This window comes from Labrus mixtus, chromosome 8 (genome assembly GCF_963584025.1).
Source record: "Labrus mixtus chromosome 8, fLabMix1.1, whole genome shotgun sequence".
Lineage (NCBI taxonomy): Eukaryota > Metazoa > Chordata > Actinopteri > Labriformes > Labridae > Labrus > Labrus mixtus.
In genome coordinates this window covers 6,326,318-6,352,210 of record NC_083619.1, presented here as the reverse complement: position 1 = coordinate 6,352,210, position 25,893 = coordinate 6,326,318, and the positions used below count along the sequence as shown (strand labels likewise).

General features: G+C 39.8%; 1 protein-coding gene across 4 annotated transcripts in view; it reads right to left on the bottom strand.

Moving 5' to 3' along the window:
- The window catches only part of LOC132978695 (epidermal retinol dehydrogenase 2-like), a 489,977-nt gene that overhangs the window by 23,219 nt on the left and 440,865 nt on the right, over positions 1–25,893 (bottom strand). For 2 of the 4 annotated variants that reach the window (XM_061043957.1, XM_061043960.1), the window contains exons 1-4: positions 8,440–8,603; positions 4,971–5,298; positions 1,956–2,087; positions 1,592–1,691 (exon numbers count right to left, since the gene is read on the bottom strand). In XM_061043957.1, the coding sequence (XP_060899940.1) occupies positions 1,592–1,691; positions 1,956–2,087; positions 4,971–5,291 (553 nt within the window). In that variant the 5' untranslated portion in view covers positions 5,292–5,298; positions 8,440–8,603. The other 2 variants (XM_061043958.1, XM_061043959.1) reach the window with 2 other exon arrangements.

Below are 25,893 nucleotides of genomic sequence, written 5' to 3'. Positions count from 1 at the left end.
GGGTTATAAGTGATGATATTATTATTACAGCTGTTGGGATGTTTACTGATCAGAATACAGATGTTCTAGGAGCCACATCCTGTTATAATAATACTGTGAGCAGACAGGTGATAAGGTGTGTGATAGATGTAGGTGAGAGGTGAATCAGAGGGCGCTAACAGAGCTGACAGTGAACTCTGAGTTTAATCTGTAAAAACAAAGTTCATTCAGATTATCTGACAGCACACACTCACTGATAAGCAGACATGTAGTACGGGTTAAATCAAGTGTGTATCGTCATACATGATAATGACTGTTGTCTGGGTGTGTCACATATAGAGCTGCAGTTTCGTATCAGCACTGAGCTGACACTAAGCCCCTCCCCCTCCTGTTAGAGAGCATGTCCTGTCCAGACATATACATTTAATCCATATCAGATACGAGCATCTGTTTAATGTTAATGTAATGTAGCTTTTGTGTCTCAGTGAAAGGCAGCTGCTGACAGCTTCAGCACCGTCAGCACGCGGATTGAAGGGATTACGGGTTGATGTTAAATTCAATTGGCTCAAAGAGCTGTGACGCAACACCACTAACCACTAGTTCACTGGCTAGCTTTGTTGTTTTCATCCTCTCTGTCTCTCTTCTTCGACTTCTCTGGTGATTTTCTATTCTTCTGTAAAAGTGGATTTCTGTCCAACAATTGGCCAGTAGGGGTTTGGATCTCTCAATATCTCACGATTTGATTGGTTTACGTTTCTTGGGGTCACAATTGAATTAAAACCTATTCCTGATTAACAACACATTTTCTATATTAAATAGGGGCTGTGTATTTCAGGATCTACTCCAGTCAGCTGTGCACTTTATTATTTCAGTTTGAAATAAATATTTGACCCCAAAACGATTGATAAAACCACTAATATTTGTAATGTTTTTATCAGCTGATTTCAATAAAGTCAATAAACAGAGGAAATCCTAAAACAAAGATAACTTTTATTTACACTCATCTTGTAAAATACTTTCAAATAAAAACTTTTTTTTTTCACTAAACAAAGCTAATTAAGTATTTATGGGTGCCATTGAAAAGATGTCATGATCTAAAGCCTTATTGTTGAGCACGCTGTAGGAGAGCACGTTTCTGTCCGTTCAGAAATGGCTGCAGATCGTCAAAGTGATGCCGTGTGCGTCAGTCAGCGGTTGTTTTTTGAATCTACCTAAAGTACTTCCCTTTATTTTTGCAGACCTTCATATTAACACATCGGGTCAAACTTCCTGTTACCCGGGACATTAAAGAATCCACAGTGTGCTAACGATCGTCTTCAAAGAAAACGGGACTGAATGTCTTTCTGCTCCACAGACAGGAACTGGTATATATGGTATACTGTACGTTCAGTATCTCTAGGTTCTTTGGTTCTTTTTGATACTTTTGATCATTAAAATAAGAGATTGGATCGATTTAAAACATGGGGTATTGGAAAACATCAAAGAATCGTTTTGACATCCTTAAAGATCGACTTATTGTAAAGATATATCTAATGAAGATATATTTAATGAAGATATATTCAGGAGTAAAACACACACACACACACACACACACACACACACACACACACACCTGCCAGTCCGTTGACTCCGATCAGTCCTGCTGAACTGGCGATACTGACCAGATGACCGTGGTTGTTGGCGATCATGGCGGGAAGGAAAGCTTTGAACATCTGAGAGAGACAAATGAAGATTAAATGATATGAACCTGAAGAAAACTGACAAATAAAAAAAAACGTTTTAATTTCATATTAACCATTCGATTTCTAAATTATCCTGATCAGAGTCGTTTTCAAACATTACTCCTAAAATATGTTTTTTTTAAATTGTAGAATTCTCTGCACCTGTAATCTTCCTGAGACCCCCCCCCCCCTCCAGTGAGTGTGTTCTGGTTGTGTGTATATCGTGTATTTTTACATATTAAGTGTGTGACTGACCCAGAAGTGAGCCATGGTGTTAACCTCCATCGTCTTCTCGATCAGAGAGTCCGGCGCGTCCATGAACTTCTTCCCGGTCACGATGCCGGCGTTGTTCACCAGGATGCTGACGTCCCCGACCTCTCTCTTCACCTGCACACGGCAAACACACAAGACACACACGTCTCAGGTTTCATACCATTTAAAATATTAAAAAATTATCTTCATGTTCATCTCGTATGTTTCTGGTCTTTGTGTTGTTAAGCCACATGTTCCAAATGTGAGTGACACAGAGAGATGTAGCTGTTGTTTATGTTGTGTGTTAATGTTTTTGTGTGTTGTTGTTGAGTTATTTGCCTCACAAAGCAGGACTCCTAGCAGCGACTAGTGATGCCTCATTGTTTCACTAAATGAAACTAAGTGGAATGAGCAGCGGTCAGATATTTTAAAGAACATTTTTAGTTGTGGCTCTGACTCATGGCTGTATGTCTCAAATGATTTCAGTGGTGTTTGTTATTTGTTAGGGTGATGTGCTGTCGATAATGTCCGTTGTGTGTATGAATTGACCAGGCTGTAAATGAGTTTCCCCACTGAGGATTAATTAAAGTTTTTTAATCTAATAAAAACAGAAAGAGGTTGAAAGGAACTTCAGGAGTTGATCTGAAAGATTATTTTTCAAACATTATTTTGGAATTTAATGGATTCATTTATTGTAATAATAGTTTATTTCTAACGTGCAGATAAAGTGTAATAGATATACAAAAAGATGAACAATAAAAGTTTGATCTGTTAAACTCTCACAGCTGTGGGGTTAACCAGCTTTTGAAACAAGGAGCTGTAGATGTTGTTATTGCAGTTGTGACTGTTTACACAACATGCATCCTCCCTGCCTCAGAGGCATACACACACACACACACACACACACACACACACACACACACACACACACACACACACGCACACACACACACACACACACACACATTAACATGGAGGTGGACACGAGTCCTTCACAAAAAGATATACGTTCAGAGCCAGAAGGAGGAGGTCACATTGAGGATCATTGTTTGAAGGTCTACTCGCTCGTAAGGGCTTAGAAACAAACCAATCAGATTGACTTATATCACCATCATGCTAAGCTACATCCACTTCTTAAATACAGTCTGCAGTTTTAATCAGGGTTGGGATGCAGCCAACTTTTCAGATGACAAAAGGGGATCAAAAGTGCCTCAAATTTGACTGTACTCGTCTGTGTGGCGGGTAGGCTGAACACAAAAACACCCACCAGGGACAGCAGGTAGCAAATTCTTTTTAACCCTGACTCACAGTGACATCACAGGTTTTCAGACGTGTGGTTTAACCAGGACTTCATTCATCAGAAGTCTGGATCTTCAAAGATCAGCAGCTCAGCTCACAGCCTCTGAAGCTCCACAGAGACACAGATTGTAACCATGGAGTCAATTTATTCTGATTTTAATTCACTTATTTAATTGTTTCAGATAGGAACTAGCCCAGTGTTTGTTTCTAGTTTAGTGACAATAAAAGGTGTTTATTATCAAAACTTGTGTGTCTGACTAACGAGTCAGGTGTGTGATAGTGAGCAGGACACACCCCTCTCAGGTCAAATCAGCTGTGTGCTCGGCCAGCTTCAATAAAGACGTTTTAAAGTCATAACCATCCCTGGTAATAAAGCTGCCGCGTCGTGTTTGAATAATGAATGAAACTGAAGAGGATGTGGTGAGAGCTGAGAGATGTTCCAGGTCAATAATCTCATTCAATATTCAACAGATGACTTTTATGATCAGAGACGGAGGAAACTTGGAGACGATATTATAAAGCATCTCACAGTCCTTTCTTTGGTATTTTACTTAATGAGAAATGTAATCTGAAACGTTTAATACTTTCTTTATTTTTAATAAAAACAGAACAGTCACTGAGATTCATCACCGCCTCGTCTTTATTTACAATCTGCAGTTATTTGATTTATGGTGATATTGTTGCAGTAAAAACAAAACCCTCCTCCTCTGATCTTCAGAAAGATGATCCGCTTTCTCCCTCTTTCAATCCAACTTGGAGTTTTTCATCACGAGAAATTCTTCAACTCTTTAATTTATTATTTTATTCTCCATTGACTGGTCAGTGTTTCACTGTTTATATTAAATCATTTTCATCACATTAAATTCCTTCCTTTAGTAAAGCTCAGGTTCAGGACTTCACCGTCACACCTGCACATCTTCAGGATCCGCTAACAGATTCATTTAAATTAAATTCTGCTGCCAGGCGGCTCTAATGGGAGTGATTCTCTCAGCTACTCCACGCCGACCCCCGATGAAAACGAACTCTGAGTTGACCGGGTCAAGACGAAGATTTTCAACTTGAGCACTCTGAGCGGCCGCACAAAAACGGCAGAGCGCTTGTAAAAAAAGACGCTGGGCGCTGCGCTTTTCATCCAGGCGGCTGCTTTCTGCTGCTAACCCATTGAAAACAAATGAAAAAAGATGCTGGCGCTGAGAAAAAAAACGCTAGGTGAACACGGGGCCTTCTGCAGCAGTCTTTGATGTAACATCCGTATCTACGGCAACGATAAAATTGTCCTGACTGTCATGGCGGACGCCACAAAAGACACGGGGCATTTCAACTTTAAAATGAAGGATTTCTCTGGCTTTGATAAGGGTTGTAAATATTTGAGTAATGTAAGTACTTAATCATTATTTTTTTATTAATGTATTTTAGATTAAAATTCTTCTAACATTCTATTGTACCTTTAAATATCTGCATCAGACCAATATGAACATCTCTGCATTCTGTCAGTCTGTTACAATGAAGCTTTAATTACACACTATTCTCTGTTTAATTCTTTTAAACAGATCAAAGAGAACCACATTAAGATTTTTTAAACTATTTTTAAAAATCATAATGTTGTCAGTATCTCCTGCAGCTCATCATATCCCGACTTTCCCCTCTGGGGATCAATAAAGTACTATCCTATCCACATGTCTGTCCCTTTATGAAATGATTGCAGCGCTGTTAGCTCACCTGGTCGGCCACCCTGTACACCTCGGTCTTGTCGCTGCAGTCACACACGTAATAATGGACCCTGCTGGCTCCGCTCTCTTTAGCCAGCCGGGCCGTCTCCTTCATGCCGTCCTGGTTGATGTCCCAGAGCACCAGCACCGTCCCCAACGCAGCAAACTCCTGAGCCATGAGCCGCCCGATCCCGCTGCCCGACCCCGTGATCAGCACCACCTCCCCTGTCACGTTCTTCTTCTTCATGGGCAAAAAGAAGTAGATGAAGGACTCGATGTTGTACCAGAGAGACAGCAGGAGGACCTGGAGGGTTTCCAGGATGAAGTTCATGATGGATCTATGATGAAAGGAAAGAAAACAGCGGATCAATGACACCTTTTATTGTTTGTTAGCTTGTAGCTCGGAGAATACCATTAAATCTGGAATATAAGTCCTGCTAGTACATGAGACGCAGTCTGATTTTGGAGGTTTCCAAGGAGACAAAAAAAAAAAGTTCTACCAATGCGATGATTTCTATTGTGTTCAGCTGTGTCTCTCTTTTAGTACCAGCTGTTTTCACTTCGTGGAGTTTGCACTCCTACTACCTACAGTACGGTAGTTGAGCTCTCAGCCTACAGGGGAAAGTTGTAAAGTACCGACAGCCCGCGAGTCGTACTGTCCATCTCTGCTGTTCAATATAGAGTCTATCAATCAAAAGAGCACTCCACACGTTCCATTACTCCATTTACTGAAAAATATACCACCGTTATCTGTAAATGAATGACTATGACCTCATGACGAGGAAAAGATGTGAAAAAGTGGCGCTGCAAGCCTGGTCTCTGTCTCTATGTACGGGGATGAGTTTTCAGTTTCTTCAGGCCGCGTGGAGTGGTGTATAGGATGCAGCAAACTTTAAAATGAAAAAAAAAGGTAGTAAAAGTGTGTCCTATAGTCTGGATTTTATGGTACTTTTAGATAACACGTGTTATAAAACAATCACAACAACAATCTCTTATCTTTGTAATATAGCAATAAGTAAGGTCTTTTACCTGCTTTTTGTAAAGTGTCTCGAGATAACACTTGTTATGAGTTGACGCGATACAAATAAAAATTGATTGATTGATCATTATTATTTTACGATCTCAGAAAGTAAAACAGTTTTGTCTAAACTGTTAACAAGGCCTGACAAATGTTTGGTGATCTTGATGGATATTAAACTAATGCAAATCATTAAATATCTCAAATGCAACTTATTTTAAGTATTGATTCATTTTTCTTTGAGTTGATATATTTTGCTTTTTAAGAATCAGGTTGAAATTTATAAATAGGGCTGTCAAATGAGTACAATATTTGAATCACAATTTAACGTTGAAAATCAATAGTAATCGCTGTTTGAAATTCCATTAATTGGCATTTCATGCTTTTATTTTGTATTGTAATGTGTTCAGCAAAGGGCACCTTACTAACTGTTTGGATTAAAACCTGCTTTTATTTTGGAAAAAAAAGAGGAACTTTTGGTAGAACGAGGGTTACAACATCAACTTAACCACGGATAAAAGGAACTTGTTAAGAAAAGTAAATGTAAACAGCTGAAAAGGAGGATTAAAAAAAGGGAAATGTTTGATGTCACATGATGGATTTTACTGGTGACTCGTCAACTGAGCTGTCTGAGAGTTTCCCTAAGTGAAAGGATCCCTTCAAAGGAACAAGGGTCTCGTTGTTTTGGGGCTATCTATGCATTTATTTGAGAGACAGGACAGTGGATAGAGTTGGAAATCGGGAAGAGAGAGAGAGAGAGAGAGAGAGAGAGAGAGAGAGAGAGAGAGAGAGAGAGAGAGAGAGAGAGAGAGAGAGAGAGAGAGAGAGAGAGGGAGAGAGAGAGAGAGAGAGAGAGAGAGAGAGGGGAATGACATACAGGAAAGGAGCCACAGGTCAGATATGTAGTCGGGCTGCTGGTCTGAAGTAATATAGCCTCCACAAACGGGGCACGCAAACTAACCACTTGGTTACAGACGCCCCCCATAGGTCTTTCTTCATGACTGTGGCTATAGGGAGTCTCTGTGGTGGCTTAGCTACAGTGCGCCTAAAGGGACAAACTAGCACATGGTCAATGCGATTTAAAAAATTAATACAGTCATTTGGTTAACGCTAACAGCTCTAGTTTAAAATGGTAAATGACTTGAGCTTGTACAGTGTTTTTTTTTAGTCTTCTGACTACTCAAAGCACTTTTACACCTCAGGTCACAGATACACATTCACACCTACACATTCACACCTACATATTCACACACTGATGTTAGAGGCTGCTATGTAAAGTGACCATCAGAATGAACTCATTTCATCCATACTCATTCACACACCACTGACACAGCAGCAGGAGTAAATTGGATTAAGTGTATTGCCCAAGCACACATCGACATGTGTCTAAGGATGAAATCTCAGACCTTTTGGTTGAGAGACGACCGAGCGAAAGCCGCGCCTAAAACAAAGTCAAACTATCAGTAGAAAGAGGACAGAAATGACTTCAAGAAAGAAGAGTTAATTGTTAAAATGGAAAGTTAAAGATTGGGAATATGACTGGAGACCAAATGAATACAGAATCTCTAAACGGACACATGTACATTTAATTTATCTCCATTTTACTGTGATAATGAGTACATTTCTTTTTCCAGATTTCTCAATTTATTTATCTCCTGATTGAAGTATTTTTTTTGCGTAACAGCAAGTTTATTTTGGGCCTTTTCTCAAGATCTCAAGAAGTGAACCTGTTATCACGAGAAAAACAAGCCCTTTTATCTCGAGAAAATAAGATATACAAGTGGAGCTCATGAGAAACAACTGAAATGTACTTACAATCACAGGAAAAAGGCGTAAAATAAAATATATAGATGTATGTCTGCTTCAAGCTTAGAAAATGAAACAGCAAATTCAAAACTATAATGACATTTTCCAATTATTTTCTTTGTCTTCTGTAATTAGTAATGTGATCTTTTTACCATTTTTTATGTTTTCCTGCAAATATCTTGCATTAAAATATAATCCCATGAACAGTCCCAATTCTGATTAGTACTTCAAAGATTAAAAACTCAAATAAAGCTTAATAAAGTCCAGAAAACTATCGAGTTTGTTTTATTCACAGGTATTTAACTATACACCTGCAGGGTAGAAATGAAGATGATCCTTTTGTGTAAAGTAAACCACTGCTCTGTGTATGGACGTGAATAAAGTTTGTTAGAGCTTCACAGATGATCACAGATGATCACAGATGATCACAGATGTACAGAAACATGTGGAAACACTCAGTGACTTCACTCTAACACATGTTTCTCTTTATGTTTCTCTTTATGTTTACTTTGTTCAGAAACACCTCCAACGTATTTACATATTCACAGTCAACACTTACACTAAAACTACACAAAAATACACGCAAGCAGTAAATAACCAACACACACATAATAATAATTGTTCAGTTTCATCATTTAATATCTTAAAAACTCACCAAGTAGCGGAGCTGACTTTTCGGATGACCGTGAATCTAACAGCGAGTCTGTGTGTCAGCTCTGACCATAGACTGCTCTGACCGAGACCTTTGCTCTGTACCCGGGCTATCGTTACGATACCACGGCCTGATAAAACTACACAAGATAACAAAGTGAGCTGTTACCGTACCGTGCTGTGAGTTTACCCGCTGGACGATGACTGTTTCCCGGGCGGCAGAGTTCGTGTAGCCTCGGGTGAAGAAAAGAAGCAGGATGTCACATCAAACCACAAAACTCCGAGCACAGCGCTGCCCAACAACGTCACCTGACAGCGAATCATCCAACCACTGCCCAAAGAGGCTTCTGTGCAACGTGGTGCATTCTGGGAAATGTAGTGTATGCACTTTTCACCTTTATAATGACATGTAAATAGATTTTACAACTAAGGCAGGTGAAAGGGGCCATGTACACTCGATTTTATATGAAGGGATTCAATTAAGAAGGCATGATTTATCTCTTTTAATAAGGCATGAACTTCAGCTGAGCAGTTTTTGCCATACCTGAGAGGAAGTGGAGGGTTTGTAAAGTAAAATATGATTTCTCCTTCCTGTGCAGTGCACAAAGGATGCATTTACTTGGACTGAGTATCCTGGCTATGAGCATTATCTCAGTTTTTTATATTTTTCAGGATATATTCAAATCCCTGTATACATGATATAAATACTAGTATCCAGATTTCTTATTACTGCATCATATTCAGTTTTTTACAACAACGTTTAAATCAGAGAAAATGAGACCACTGTTGCTTATTTCAGGCTTGGCACTTTTGAATACTGAAATCATGTTGCAGGTATGGCGTATCCAGCTCATTTTCAGCAGAGGGAGAAGAGAGCGACAGCAAATATTGATGATGTCCTCATGCAGGACAAGGGAGCAATGGGTGAAAATATGCAGATGTAATGGTACGGTAGACGCCATGCAGTGCAGTTTGGGCAGATGGTTGTTCATCATGAGCCTGGTATTGCCCAAGATATCTGCCTCTGAAAGGAAGTTTTTTCTTGCCACTGTAACTTTGCTAAATGTTGCTTAGTGCTAATGATGGATTAACATAGCAATGAGTAAGGTCTTTTACCTGCTTTTTGTAAAGTGTCTTGAGAAAACATTTGTTATGAATTGGTGCATTACAAATAAATAAAGATTGATTGATAGAGGTAGCGCCTGTGCAGGTAGTCAGAAACCAGGGTATGGCATATACATGCCACAATATCCCTTTTTCAGGTTCTCAAGGTATCAAAATCAGGGCATATGGTTCTGAAATCTGGATAAGATGTTGCATGCACAAACACAAAAATGGGATACTTAAAAAAACAAATAAAACTGGGATACTCAAGTCCATGTAAACACACTCAATGGTGAGACCGTACAGCTAAAGATTGTAGGTGCTTGGGTAATTTCTGACATTTTTCAGCCAACAGATTAATGTTGTGAAAATCGTGCAGTTTGGACCTTATACTGTACAAAAAGTTCCTTATGGACTTTTTGACAACATTTTCCTCCAGGCACACATCCGCATCCCACCGAAAATGGCCCCGTAACCAACTTAGGGTCCTGACCCACCAGTTGAAAGCCACTGGTATAGATGTTTTTCTTTAGTTTTCAAATAAGATATTCTGTGGGTTTGTTCATGCCATGATCCAGAAACCAGTTCAAATATTGTTTTTCACCAAAAAACTTGATAAACTTTTTTGCACTTTTAGTTTTATTACTCATTAATGGATGCTTTTTTTTTACAATGTAGTGTTAACTATACTTCTGCTAAAATATACTGAAGTATAAGTGGAATTACTGGTTTTAAAAACCACTCAAAATAGTATAAACACACAAAACAGCTAAAGGAACATAAGTAAATATTTACTTTCCACCCCTGCAAACAACACACTCAAAAACAAAGTTCAAGACTTTTTTAAAACAATTATTTCATTAGAAAAAACCTGCAAGTCTTTCCTCTGATGATGGCTTCGTGTTGTGTTTTGATGAAACGAGTGAAGAGGAATAATTCATTATTATTCATTATAAGTTAAAAAAAAAAAGACATAATGACATCTAGACTTTATTGTGTTTTATTTTATTTTATTTATTTATGTTTTAAATGTTACTGTAAAACACTTTCTAAGGTATGTATGTAAAAATACTTTTCATAATAAGCACAATAAATAGATGGGGGGGGCTGGAGCTGTCAGTCAATCACACAGCACACACAACTTTAGCTGTGTCACATTCCAGTGGCCGCGGCCTTCATTGACTGCATTTTAAAGGGGTCATATTCTGCTTTTTCTGGTTTTATATGCTCTTTAGTGTGTTTTCAATGTGTCCTGTGCATGTTTAGGCACATCTATGTGCAAAAATTCAAAGTCCGCGGAAACGCAGCTTCTCCTACGTCCTCCTGTTAGCTGTAGCATTAGCTGCATGTAACGCTCGGTTCTAGCCCCCCTTGAAAAAAAATTGCCAGTGTGACGTCTTGTCAGTGTGAGATCACTGATCTAAGCCCATTGGCTCGTTGTGGCAAGCCCAGCAGCTCATGTTGCACACACATTAACTTCTGAAGCACGCACACGATATGCCGTAGCCTGCGGTAGCACAGTAGTGCTAAGGTGCTAATGTTTTTGGTCCCCTCGGAGTAAAAGTGGCTGCATTCCCAATGTGGTTAAAGGGGCGTAAACATTTCCGAGACCCGTGCAGAGCGACTGACCAATTACGGCAGAGCCGACAGGCCGACCAATCAGATCAGACTTGGGCACTTCAGAGCCTTAGAGAGAGAGTCAGAAGCGAGCCGGTGCATGGAGCGGCAGTACATGAAAACAGACACTTTTTTAGAACTTTAGCTATTGTGAACATACTTTAGTAGGTACATAGATTAAATATACGAACCCCAAACAGGGCATAATATGGGCTCTTTAAGACTGAATGCGTCACGGCGTGACAAGAGATGTCCCATTTCGGCGGCTCCTTCAAATGCAGCTGAGAAATGCAGCCTTGTTGCCTCCGATTTGGAGGATTCAACAGTTTGAACCTTTGCAGCCCACCCTTCCCCAGATTTATTGCACGCCAGGGAGATTTAACAGTGGCATCCCCAACCCCAACCTCCGCAGCAGATCTAACTCTCACTTTTAAATGAAAGTATTGGGTTTCATTTGAATAGCTAACGTTACGATGTTTAAAAAGAAAGACGACTTAAAAGACCATTTGTTGATTCCTGCTGATGTTGTGGGAGCCGTAACGTTAACGTTGGTTAAGTTAACTTTACTTTGTTTTTCTTTAGTTGAGTTAACAGACTTTGCTACGGTTGTCGTGAATCCTGTTTGTTTTTCAGTTTAATATTACTCCAGTAGCTTAACGGTTTCAAGCGTTTGTATTGAATGTTTGTTAGAGTGAAGCATAATTTAAAGTTACATTGCTCAAACATTTTCGTTTTATTTTAGGGAGCAAGGAGCATACTGCTCAGTTCATCCAGCTGTGGGGGAAGAACGATCATCTGTTCACAGGAGGCAAGAACACAGCTTTGCTTGGAGGTAACATGAAAACAACAGACTATATTATGGCTATTTGACCATCGTATACTTCAGGCTATAATTAATCCTCATCCTATGTGAAGCCCACAATAATAAGACACCCAGTAAATTGTGTCACATGGATGCAAACTGTTGACTTTTCTTTTTTTTCAATCCAAATAAATGTTTTGTAAGGAGTGGGTGTCATTTGCAACCCTGTGTTAATGTGACTTCCCTTTTCTGTTGTTTTCTCTGTAATAAGAACTATTTTGGAGACGATGGACCTGACTGTTAGTGTCTCATCTTTACAGGCCAAAAATAAATGGGACAACCTAAAACGTATGTAATCTGTGCATTAAAATTGAATTTATATCTACTCATACAAATTAATAAACTGACTTTTGCTAACATTTGTGTTTGCTGTTGTTGTTGTTGTTGTGTACTGTCATGATTGATTTCCTCTGCTTTAGGATTACAAGTGTCCCGGGTCAGGAGAGGGCTTGAGAGGGAAACCCACTGCTGCAACCTGGTCGTGGTTTGTCCTCATGGATGAGGTGTTGGGACAGAGGCATTCCACCACACACCCCCGTCCTGAGGACTCACCAGGGCCACGCAGGAGGAGAGGTCAGGACATGAGGTTCCAGAGAGAGGCAGCAGAGAAGAGGGCACAGAAGAGCAAGGCACAGATGGACAGGACGTTCTCCCTGCTGGAGCGATTCATTGAAAAATAATGCAAATAAAAAATCAAAATTATATATATATAAATTGTTTATTTTGTTATGTAAATGTTATGTCTGCTATGTTTAATGTTATTTTAATTTACCTTTTAATTCATTAAAATCATTAAAATTGATTTCAGATATTAATTGTTTCCATTATATTATTGTTGTTTTTTAATGCTAATCTAATAAACCTAATGAACCAAATGAATATAAATTGAAAACATTTAGTTAATCTAACTCATTTGACCATACGCTGTACTGTGAAGTCGTTCCTCCCTAAAAACAGGCAGATGCTCTACTATACAAGTACAATAATAATAACAGTCCCTTTTTGGGTTTTATTGTGATTCTGTCAAACTTCACTTATAGCATTCATATAAAGTATTGTCATTATAGAGTTGTAAAGTGGACTCTGTTGAGAGTAGAACTCTATAGAGTTTAGAAAGCACCTGTGAAGACACCTGTAACCAATCAGATCCCGCAGAAATCACAAGGAGCGTCCTCTTTGGCTAATCATCTGGGATGGCGTGACCTGCCCTGTGTACTGACGTTTCGCTCCTTGTGTGTCAAGTTTTGATTTAGTGATTAACTGAATATAAAAAGTAATTAAATAAATAAATGACAATTAACTTTACTAAAGTGAACGTAAACTACACTTTCAGCTAAAATAACACAAAGCAAACATTCCATGTTTAGAAATGAGTAAGATGAGGTTTACACTCATTTGATCCTCCAACATGAGTTTCAATAAGTGTGTATTATTTTTAATTTCACTGTGTAAGCAATCATGACACAGTACTTGAGTCCTGCATTAGTTAAAACGGTAACAAATTAAGTGCTAAGTTAATAATATTAGAGCTTGTTGAGCAGCCGAAAAGCTCACCAAAGATGTATTCCTCCATTAGTCTTCATCCTCATTCTGTACCTGCCATGAATCTATACAGTGGATACTCAGACCAAATAGGGGTTTCAGAGGATCTGCAATGATCCTGTGAGCTGAATTCAGTTTGCTCTGTCAGTCCCTGAGAAATACTGCACATTTGTTCCTCTTTTACCTTGCTCCCTACTTTAGTTCTTGATTGCAGACAATCCACTCACAAATAAAAAAAACTCAGGATAGTTTTTGTTCCATGTCAGTTTCATCATTATTTAATAATGTATTCAACCCATCAATGCCCCGTACCCCCACCCTGAGTGGTGTTTTGATTTCTTCACATTTGCTCATATATATAGTACATACAATAGATTATATATATCTCTCTCTCTATGTGCTGTCAAACCACTGTCTCCTTTAGAGCATTCATTATTAAGATGAAATCTATCCGTCCATTATCTCCACCACTAACAGGCCAGACCTAAGTAGACCCAGCTGACGATCTGAGGGAGGAAAACACAGCAGGAAACGGTCTGCAGCCAATCACAGAGCTGCAAACATCTACATGTCAACACAGGGCCTAATTCTTCAAAAGGTTGAATCAGCAATTCTGTCCATATGTGCTGCTACATGTAAAAAACAAAAAATGCTACTGTAGCGCAAATAGATAGCAGAGGCTGTCTGTGTCCCATATCAAATAATGCTCAGAGGCAATCTCAGAGTCTGTGGAGCCAGTTTTCATACTCTATTCAACAACTTCTATAGATTTTAGAGGGACAATTTCTCAATAGACGAATAACTCCTATCAAATCAGTTCCTGTACTGCTCAGGACTTCTTAATGTCACTTTGTGATGAGTAGCAGTTATCTGAAAATAAAGCCTGTAATCCCCCTCCAGCTCCCCTCCAGGTTTGACTTTGAATTAAGTACAGATTCTCATTCTGCAGATTTAAATACTTAAGAAAAACATTTAATGACATCATGCAAACAGAAATGTGATATGACACCCCTTGCTTATAGGTCTAATTAGTCGTGACTGTCTTGCTGTTATACCTCAGAGAGGTGGACACACTTTATGGGTTTTGACTTGAATATACCAAACGACGAGGGATGGAGACGTCCTTACATTAAACACAATAAAAAGTCTTCTGTCCTCAGACTTCATGTGAGCTCTGCAGAAAGTTGATAAGAAAACTTTCTAGGTATAAACAAGACCCGTTCAGATTGAATATTTAATAAAAAGTCGTCTCAGAGTCAGATGTTATCGTCCTGATTCAGACCTGAGCAGAGATATGAACTGATATTCATTTTTAATGACGATAATTAATCTTTAGCTCAACCTGCAGATGGTCTGCAGAGAGAGCAGCTGATTGATTTATGATACACATCAGATCGTATCAACTGTGTGTGTGTGTGTGTGTGTGTGTGTATGTGTTGAAGAGACAGAGGAAAAGTGTGAATTATCAAAGTTTTTTTTCTTACTATGATAAGAAGATATAGATGTCTTTGGGAATATTTCAGTATAAAATCACCGCTGACTAAATGTCAACTAAATTTCTTTTCTGGTGGGAGAAAATGAACTGCCTTTCTGTGTGTGGCTCACGGTTGGGTTTTTATTAATTATTACTAGGGCTGTAGTTGAGACTAATTAAGGTCTGAAATGAATGCATTTTTTGAAAATTGTGATTAATCACATGCTAGTTCTAAGCAACTTATTTTTAACTGCTAGCATAATAAAGAAATATGATGCCATCAAGTATTGTTGTGTCCATGGTAATTAATTTATATTATATATTAAGAATTTTATATTACAATTTAGACAGGTATCATACTGATTAGCTCCAAAGTCATGGGCTTCAAAGATTATGATTTTATTTTCCACTTACCAGGTATTCTAATTTTTATTCACCACTCTTAGTTTCTCCTCCATTGCGCTTGGCGTCCCTGCAGTGTCGAAATGGCGTACGCCAGCTTTACCCAGAACTTCCACTAGATACATGTGCATCGCATGTCCTCGGTTACGGCTCTTGAGCTTCTTTCTCCGCCAACTCCCATTACTGCGGTGGCAGCGTCTGTGTCTGCCTGTTTACTGTGACATCAGCTTTCATAGTTAGATTATAGACGTTAGCTGCTGATGACGGTACCTCAATCAGGAGATCTTAAAACTGTTTATTTTACAACAACCAACCTGATTACATATCGTCTTCTGCCAACGCTGCACCGTATCCCCACTGACTGTACACTGGGTGGATGGTGGAGCACAGCAAGACTTCTCTGGAGTCCATCCGAAAAGAAGGTCCCGGTCCCCGTCCCTGATCCACCGGATACTGCCTCGTGGGGATGTTATGGTGAGTGCATCTTCTTGGGTGGTGGGGACAACTCTTCCTTGCCTGTATAAGAAGAAGACGATTACTTTATTGTCATTTCATAGTATTTGCATACACTGAAAAGAAATGTATTCTCTGCATTTGACCCATCCTATATATGATACACATCACTAGGAGCAGTCCCACAAGCTCCAAATCCCTGCTGGCTCAGGTGTCGGTAGAGGAGGGAACTGGGGTAAAAGTTGTCTGTGTCGACAATATACCCAGAGTCCAGGTAGTCGTTGTCTGTCAGTCCTGTTGCAACATCAAAAGAAAACCCCTTCTCTGATGCTGTCTTGGACTTGCCCGTGTAGAGCTTGAAGTCAATGGTGTAGCCGTTCATGCCAGCAAGTGCAAGTATTTCACTGACGTCCAGTTTTAATACCTCGAGTAGGTGACTGCTCTGTAAGAAAAGACACATTTTTTACTGATATGCAAAACTTAATTGACTTTGTTAGAAACACTTGGTAAGTGTGGTTTGTGCCACCCATGTAGTTTTCTCTTTCCATATTTTCTAGAGTTAGTTAGGTTTGTTTTTGGATTTCTTTTTAAGCGATTAGAGACTGGTTAGGTCTGGTTCTGTTTTGTTGAGTTTATTTGTTTGGCACATCCACTTTGTCCAATCCTCACCCCCAGCTTGTTCATCAAATTCAGTTTTCTTTTGTTGTTATAAAATAAACCTTTTCTTATTGATAACAACAACTCTTTGGCTTTGTCGGTTCTTTGGTTGTCATTTACTTCTCTGCTGTTACCAGGGACGTAAAATGGGGGTTCGTCTGGGATACTTTCTTCCCTGAGCTAAGACGATCAAAATTGACAAGTCATTGTAGTTGTAGTTTTTGGTGAGAAAATGTCTTTTGATTTGCAAGACTTCATTGATGACCCTTGTATTAAGAAGATTGACTTATGTCGTAAAGATTACTTATTGTGTGTTGCAGCACACTTTAAAATTTTTGTGCAAAAGTATGGTCGAAAAAATAAATTAAAGACACTTGTGGTAGAGCAGCTCATTGAGTTAAAGGTTCTTAATGTCCCTGTTTATGCTGATAGTCATCTTGAAGATGTTCTTTCTTCTGCATCATGTGCTTAGGTGACATGGATGAACAGGCTACACCTTTGAGGTGAAGTAAACAAGAGGCCCCTCCTGCAACTTTGCCTCGTTTTGAGCCTTTCTCTTTAGAGACTTGTGGGTCCAGTACTGATGCTAAGCTAAAGGTTCGTCCGCCTTCAAATAGAGGCTCAGGAAAAGGAAAAGGTGCGTAAAGCTGACAATGAACTTAAATTACAAATTTGTAAACTAGAGTTGGAGGCTGAAAAAGAAGTGACGTTGGAAGGATTTCAATTATGGTGTAAGAAATGGGGGTCAATCAATCCCCTGGTGAAAAGTTTATGGGACCACATTCACCACCTAGGGGGAGTCATGAGTGTACATATTGTCATAGGAAGGGGCATGTCAAAGCTGAATGTTTTTCTTTGAAACGAAAAAATCAGTCAGTTAATTCATCACAGCCAAAAGGCATTGGCCTTATCAAGAGTTTGTCCAGTCCCAGTACTGAAATGTCACACATCGACAATGAACCAGACTACACCCCCTCCTGGGGAAACTTAGAAATGTCTCAGTATTGTAGCCACATAAATCTTCTAGTGAGTAATATTTACATAACTTTTGATCACATAACATTTCAAAACATATAATGAGAATCAATATCTTTACAGTTCAGACATCAAGCTCAGTAACCACCATGTTCCAGTTCTGGCCATGTATTTTGATGGCCAAAGTGACCTCCGTCTCTCCAGACCCACGATACTCCATCTTATCGACATCCTGCGCTCACCATCTGACCACGGCTTGGGGATTTGATCTGGAGATTCTTGTTTTGCGCCACCTCTTACCGCATGGTTTCACGAGCCTTTGGTGTTCCACTGTCCATGACATTGTTCACAGGGTTTCCAAGAAAGTCATCAGGCTAAAGAACAGGGTCATCTACTTGCCACCCCAAGATGACCTCACAAGAATTGGTGCAGGCTTTGAAAAACCTGGATGGATTTGTGGCTTTCACTCGTGTTGCAGGCTGTGTGGGATCACCAGTGTCAATTTTTAGATATTTTTATTGGGTACCCAGGGTCAGTACATGACTCGAGGGTTTTAAAAAATAGCCCTCTTTATGTACAGGGCCTGTTCCCACCTGAAGGCTACTGTATTTTGGGTGATGGGGGATATCACCCTCATAACACCATACAGGGAGCCTGTGAGAGGTGCAGTGGCAGCCCGATTCAACCGGAACCATTCAAAAGGCCTGTTCAGGTAATCGGGCGGGCATTTGGTATCATGAAGGCTAGACAGCGTTCAGTCTTTTTCAAGGCCCTTGAAGTGAGCCCTGTGTTCTCTCTGGAGGTGGTGGCTTCTTGTGCCATTCTCCACAATTTCTGCCTCAGGGATGGCGACACTATAGAGCCAGTCGAAGAGGCACTGAGGCCAGACGATGGAGATGGCCAGCTTCAGTCTGACTCGCAGTGTGAGGAGCAGCTGCGTGGATACATGGCTGCTGCACTTTCAGCCCCGAATGAAAATCAGCCAGCTATATGACTATAATTAAGAAAGAAATACCACAATATTTTTGTCACAATTCATGTAAATAGTTCAATAAGTGTTAATAGTTGTAAATATGTAGTTCTTAGTAGTTATCAGTTATTTATAAAATCTTCTTCCTTCTTTGTTAAAACTAGCCATCTAGATATTGTAGAAGTTTATAATCAGTTCTTTCAAGTTTTTTTTAGACATCAAATAACTTTTTTTTATCTGTTAGGAATTTCAGTTGTGTAAACGAGATGATTGTTAGCAGAGACCCAAACCAGACTGTGATGTTGATGGTAAAAATGTATTCAATGAAACATTTATTTTAATGTGTAGATTTTTTTATTGGATTTTCACATTTTCTCTACGATCTTTTCTATTAAACTCAAGAATGTCACCACCACGCCTCTGCCTCTTTGCCCTGCCTCCTCTGACCCTCTCCCTGGCTCTCTCTGAGGCATGGAGGCCTTACGGATGGCCTCCCACCTATTGCCTCATCCATGAGGGAGAACCACTTCCATGTCCCAGCAGTGGCCTCCCCTGATTCAGTGCCACTCCCTGTGGGTGGCTTTTTGAGCTCCTGCACACAATCACATACATATCAACTATTAGCTATGCACAATTATAAATGTTAAAGTCAATTTCAGATGCCAAATACAGCTTAGGAAGATACTAAAGGAGAACATGAAGTGCCATTCTTAATCTATACTTTACTTACCCAGGGCTACAGTTAAATACAACAAATACAAACTTTGTAGGTCTTCTTGAGATTCTCCCATTTTTTGGCTGCCTGGGCAGGACTGAGTCGTTCAGCCAGACCCATGTCTTTCAGCAAAGCTCTTCAAAATGTAAAAAAAAACCATACAAATATATTAGGTGTGAATACACCCTTAGTGCATGCTCTCTTAGACATCACATTCAAGTTTTAGGTCAAGTAGGATAGGGTAACATGTCCCTGACTTTAGCATCATCTTTAGGATAAATACAAAGTCCTCGGCTCAGTTGGTAGCCTCAACCAGAAGGTCGAGGGTTCGATCCCCAGCTCCTGCAATAACATGCCCGATGTGTCCTTGGGCAAGACAGTTAACCCTGAATTGGTCCTGCTGATTCAAAGTTGCTGCATCTCATTTTTATCATAGACCCTTAAGAAAGATTTTAAGTTGATCTGTTGGTGTCAGGAACACTTTGGTTCAATCTTTCTGACACACTGTCATGATCCAGTACTGACACAGACCTTTGTGACATTTTATATGGTTCTCTATCATTTTTATTCTAACTCAATGCACCTGATAGTAAAATACACACACACACTTACAAAACACTGCCGTCTGCAGGTTATGTTTTTGTTCACTCTCATTTAAGCTTAATGTGATTTTGTTCCATCAAAACTGAATGATTCTCTATTTCACAGCTGAACGACAAATGAACATCGAGAGAGAGAGAATAATGTATAATTAAACTGAATGGCTGTTTTTGTCTTTTCATCTTCTACACAAAATTCCAACATCACATTTCATGTCACATTAGTTTTATTGTTGATAACAACCTGTTGTGAAGATAAGTATGAATGTGTGATGAACACAAAGTCACTTCATGGTTTAGTTATTTTCATTGTGAAAGCTTCTCTTTGTGTATCTGTTAATGTGTGTTTTTATTACCTGTCTGTTTGCAAAGCAGCCGTCTCACAGCTCCTCATGTTAGTGATGTTCACTTTGTGAAACAGAGACTCAAACACTGCAGAGGAGAAACTTGACTCACTTTGTCAACCATGGAGCTTTTAACCACCGACTGTATACAACGTAGTCTCAGTGACGTCACTCATTGGTTTCTGAAGAGGAGTAATAAACCCCGTCGATAGCGGAGGCCATATTGGAAATGTTGACTTCAATTCTGGCTAACCTTGAAGCAGACAAAGAGGCTGGATGAATCTCGGTTGCTGTAGCACGCCCATTTAGCGAGCCTATTTCAAACAATGAAAAAAAAAAACAGAGCCGGCAGTTTAAGGTCAGTAACAGGATTTAGCCACGCCCCTTAACGTGCCAAACAATGCAGAAGTATCTGAATATAATCAAACATAAAACTTCAAAAAAATTAACCCCGTGGCACATTTTACCGATAAAGTAAAGAGTTATAGAGACTGAAACTGTTTTTTGAACCAGGCTGTAAACTTGTTTATTTCTGCTGTTGAAATGGACGTTTCAGTATGGGTGTTAATGGGGATTCAATGTCTTTTGCAGCCAGCCTCAAGTGGACAGTCAAGGAACTGCAGCTTCATTTATTAAGACAGAGGTTGCTGCTTTGATTTAACTCTTTACAGATGAAAGACGATGCCGGTGTCACTGTCCTCGGCAACAATGAAGAAGCGAAGAGTTTGACTGGTGCGTTATTCAACTCTTTTTAGCACTGTGAAAGTCAAGAGGCCAAAAATGCCAGAAGTAGGAAGTAGAAGTTAATTCAGACAATGAGACATGGGGAGGAGACCCTCTGAAAAGTACTGAGGAGGAAAGAGAAGAGGTTCAGAAATCTGTTTCCAGTTGGTTTGACTGTAAACGTTTGAAACTTTTCAGATGACTCAACCCCTCTTGACTTGTTCTTGAAAAGTTTTACAGTTTAAAGTTGTGTCTCGCAGGGTGATGATGTAAAAGTAATGGTAGAAATAAAATACTTTAAACACTTTAATAAAGTTGTCTTTATTAGAAAAGAAAAATTAGATGGAAGCAAACAAACTGATCTGGTTTACATTCAAACTGATGAAGGTGATTCAATAACAGATGAAGGCGTGACAGAGAGGATGATACATGCATCGAGACACCGAGACGCTCTAATGAAAGATTTCATTAAAGATGATATTTCTGATTTGATTAAAGTTCAGGAAAGAAAACTTGTTTCATTAAAACTCGGCAGTGCTGCTTGGATTGAAACGACTCCTCAATCAAAGACAACAAGTGACCAGAGGAGGTGGGCAGAGAGACTGTGAGTGTGTCTGCACTTCACAGCTATCAAACGTAACCGTAGTCTGGGACTAACTATGTACTGTTAGCTAGCAGGATCACAAACTCCACATGTTGAAAACAGATGAAGAGCTGCACGCTGTGGAACTCATCACACAGGAAGACGGTTACAACCTTTTTTCACTCTTAGAGACCCCAAAATACAGACATTGATTTAAATCCCAGTGAGCCTTATTTTCAGGATTTTAGGGGAAGTCATTTGGAAGGTGAGTGCAGAACTCAAACACTCCCCCTCCCTCAGCCCTCCATCTTCTCCAGCCTGAGGCAGCCTAGAGGTCAGTTATGCAGAGGCGCTGCTTGTCAACAGGCGAGGCAGGCAACTGCTTGGGGCCCCAGACCATTAGGGGGGCCCTGAGGACTCACAAACTTAAACCAAAGCAGTGGTAAAAAATGTGCAAACTTTTGCAGTGATGATAGGAAACCTCCCTAATGGATTCCCATCTGATAGAACTCACTCTCTTTTCCCTGCTGACATTGGTTGGAGGGCCCTCCAATTGAGTTTTGCCTAGGGTCCCAACATACTCTAGAATCACCACTGGGGGGAGGGGTCGTAGAAAAAGAGTATTTCCTAAAATATCTGGCATGAAGGATAGTGAGGGCGCACTGAGACTATAGGCCAAGTTGCCCCGTACCATGCCGAAGTACGATAGGCCCCCCTCCCGAGGCCCCACCTGGCCTGCACTAATATTGCTCCATGCCAATCTTGGACTGAGCACGGTTCACTCTGGTAAATACGTCATTCCTTCTTAAAACTGGATATTCACAGATTTTCCCAGAGACCTCAGAGTTCTTTTTGTTTTCAGAGTTGACTGTGAATGTTCGCATCTGCCCAAATTTCAAGCAAACACTTGACCTCTGCATCATACTAACAATGTGAACGGTCCTATCGATTAGGCTTTATGTCCATGTTGTGTACCTGTGCTTGTGCATGAGCAACCGCATTGTGCCAAAGCCCACCTCTTCATACAGTGCCAGGGCCAACAGTAGCCAAACAAACTGGACTTTGGGGCATGGTACCGGTTGCCGCTTGTGAGTGTGTGCCCTGAGACATGCCCCGGTCTGATCTCGTAAGATCTTCATTCTGTGACCTGAGGAGATCGTCTTGATACCTTCCTCACAAAAGCTCCTGTGAGAAACTTTTGATTTGTGTTGATTTTGGCGCCCCCTGTGGACAAATCAGTGCCTTTAATCTCTTTGCAAATCGAGTGCATGCTACAAAAGTACATTGCATTGAGCGAAGAAAAACATTTGTGGACACCTTTTTTTTTTAATTATGAGAAATGGAGCCAGCACCGATGCATTTGACCTGCACATAGGCTAGAGGTGAAGATGATGACGCAGCATCCTCTAAAATCAGGCACAGTTAAGTTGTGGGTTAATACAAATGTTTAAACTTATATTGATAATTTCTATGGCATATGTAAATGTTTTTTGTAGGATTACATATCTGTGACTGGTCTTTCGCATTTAACTGTTTTCAGAGAGCTTTGAGCTGCTGTCAGCTTTAAGGCGGTCCGATATTAATGCATCCATCGCATTGATCGCGTACTATTTTCTCCCTTTGGACGCACCATACTGTGGCTAAGCGTGACATTTAAATTTGATTCCAGGAGCACTTAAAAGTTTTAAAGAGTTTTTGTATCCACTCAGTTTCCTGTAAGCTCTGTTTCCACACACATTGTTTTAATACTCAGTATGTGTGAAACAGGAGAATGTGCAGTCAGGCACCAGAGTGAGGATGTGATTATCGTGCTGTTCACTGGACCGTCAGTGAAATTAAAAGTCAAACTAATCAGAACAGACACCTGCAGGAACACAGACAGCTGTGATTCTCTCTCTAATGTATCATGTGCATGTTTTTTTTATTCAATCACATCAAGTCATTAAATACCTTCTTTGTGTCCAGGGCTGAGACGATGTTCACTCAGCCTGTTAGTTGTCTTATGTGCAAATTGTTGTACTTTAGCACTGAATTCCTCGATCCACACTCTTACACTGAGCATGGAGACGAGATGAAAGGCTCAATAAGAAGAATCAGATCAAAGTAGAGAGCACAGAGAGAGAGAGAGAGGTGATTCAGCCTCTAATGCTCTGTTTTCTCTGCACAGTGACCCAGGAGAAGAAACATTAGTTAAATAGGACAACACTTTTTAACGTGATGATGTCTGAACACCTTGAAGTGCCATCGACCTGTCTTAAAAAACAGGATCTGAAAAGACGTTTTGTGTTCAAAGAGTGATGAAGCTCGTCCGGGCTAGGTGATGAGAGACTCAGGTCCTGTTTACACGACAACGATTTCAGCCAAATACAGTAACCCTTTTTTTGAGTTTTGGCTGTTCATTTCAAAACAGCATTTAGGGTGCCTGAAAACACAGAGTTTAGAAAACAGGTCCCGGGGTGGAAAACTTTAAAAAACGACAGCGTCTCTGGCCTTTTTAGTTGTTTTTTTTTGCGATATGTGGGCACGACGGTTGTTATCAAAACTTCGTCGTCTGAACACAGAACTTTTTTGAAATGCAAACGAAAAACAATTCAAGATGCACAGAGGTGTTGTTTTTTTTTAACACTGTGCCTACAGGAAGAAGTTGCTGTCAGTGTGGTGGCTTAGCTATGGTGCGCCCAAAGGGAGATAATAGCATTTAAAAGATGGATGCATTGATTTCGGACATTAATCACGATTAACAGTTTAATTTTTTTACATTTCAGCATTGATGCAGATGTTTAGTGATGTTTGCAGAGCATCACAAAACCGTGCAGTACCAGGCACGGAACCAAAAATATTTTTTACAGTTTTAAAGACACACAAACCAAGTTATTTCATGTCACGCACACTTCAGTTATGGATGAATTGATTATCTTTAGGGTGGGATTTTTTTACTACTTATTATTTAGGGTAAATATTGATTATCGTCTAAAGAGTAGTTTCCTCTTTTATGTCATGTTTGTGCTCCGTCTCTTACATTTCTTTAACAAGTACTAACCCTGTTATTTTGTCTTTTTTAGAATCGCTTTATCTCTCATCACATGAAAGAACACCACCTCCGAAAATATTTGGCTCTCCAAGTACCACCATCACGGCCAACATTGAAAAACAAGTAGTGTAAAGCTATTTAACTACATACAGTGTTTATGGGAGGCCATTTTATTCTTAATATGCATGTTATTTATTATTGACCACTGCCTGGGCTCATTCTCTGTGCAACTCCAGACTTGATGCGACTCAAGTCATATTTTCTTACTGTTTTGCGTTGTTTGTTTCTAGTGGGCGCAGAAGCTTCACTGGCTTACGTGGCCTTTTTGCACTTGTGCTGGGTTCACTGTCGCCCACTTTGCTGCTCAAAAGTATCCACCCCACTTTTCTTTCTAATATTTCCCGCAAATGCAAAAAATGTTAACTGCCATTTGTGCTTCCTCCGCTTGCCATCATAGCTTTGCTTGTCAACCATTTGATTTGAACGACTATATTTAGAAAAAAAAAATAAAAAAAAATCAGAGACTACCAGAGTACTCCAAGAGGGATCCCACGTACCACCAGTTTGAGAATGAATGATCTAATGGATTAATAAACATCACTCTGGTTGTCTTTTTTGTCCTTTACATCCCACTGCCCAGGGGCGTAACCTTGGGAGGACGTTGCTGTGCGCTGTCTTTAGAGATGTCAGGGTATATTAAACATTCAGATGTAATAATGTACAGAGGATGCTTATGGGGTCCTCTGCCATTTGTTGCCCCGGGACCTCCTTTAGTGAATCCGTCCATGTTTTGAAATTATGAACTCCAGTCAGGAAACCAGTTTGATCCTAATCCAGTTAAACAAACCAGTGACCTGTGAGGAACAAAGACAGTGAGACGGGCCGTGTGTTCAGTGAGGGTTGGTGTTTACAGCACAGGTTTCCATCAGTAAAATTACGTTTTATGTCCCAGAAATTTAACAGCTACTAACAGACCACAGATTCAGAAAGTTCCCTCACTTTCAGACTTCCGTATGAATTAAGTTTCACTTTCTTTCTGTCTCACCTTCATCTGCCATAAGGAAGAAAAAAAGAGAGAGAGACCGCACTTCCCCAGGACGTCCCTTGAAAAAGAATTTAATTAAGGAAAAAATTACTCAAATAACAATTCATGCTCTCCGTTGGCTTTCTGTTATGTAGTTAGATCAGTCTCAACAGTCATTAATGCACATAGAAGGATTCACAAATTTATTTCAATGCGCACACAAATATTTGTTGTTTTATGTAATAGAGATCCACAAATACAGACATTGATTTAAATCCCAGTGAGCCTTATTTTCAGGATTTTAGGGGAAGTCATTTGGAAGGTGAGTGCAGAACTCAAACACTTATATGATATATATATATATATATATATATATTATATAT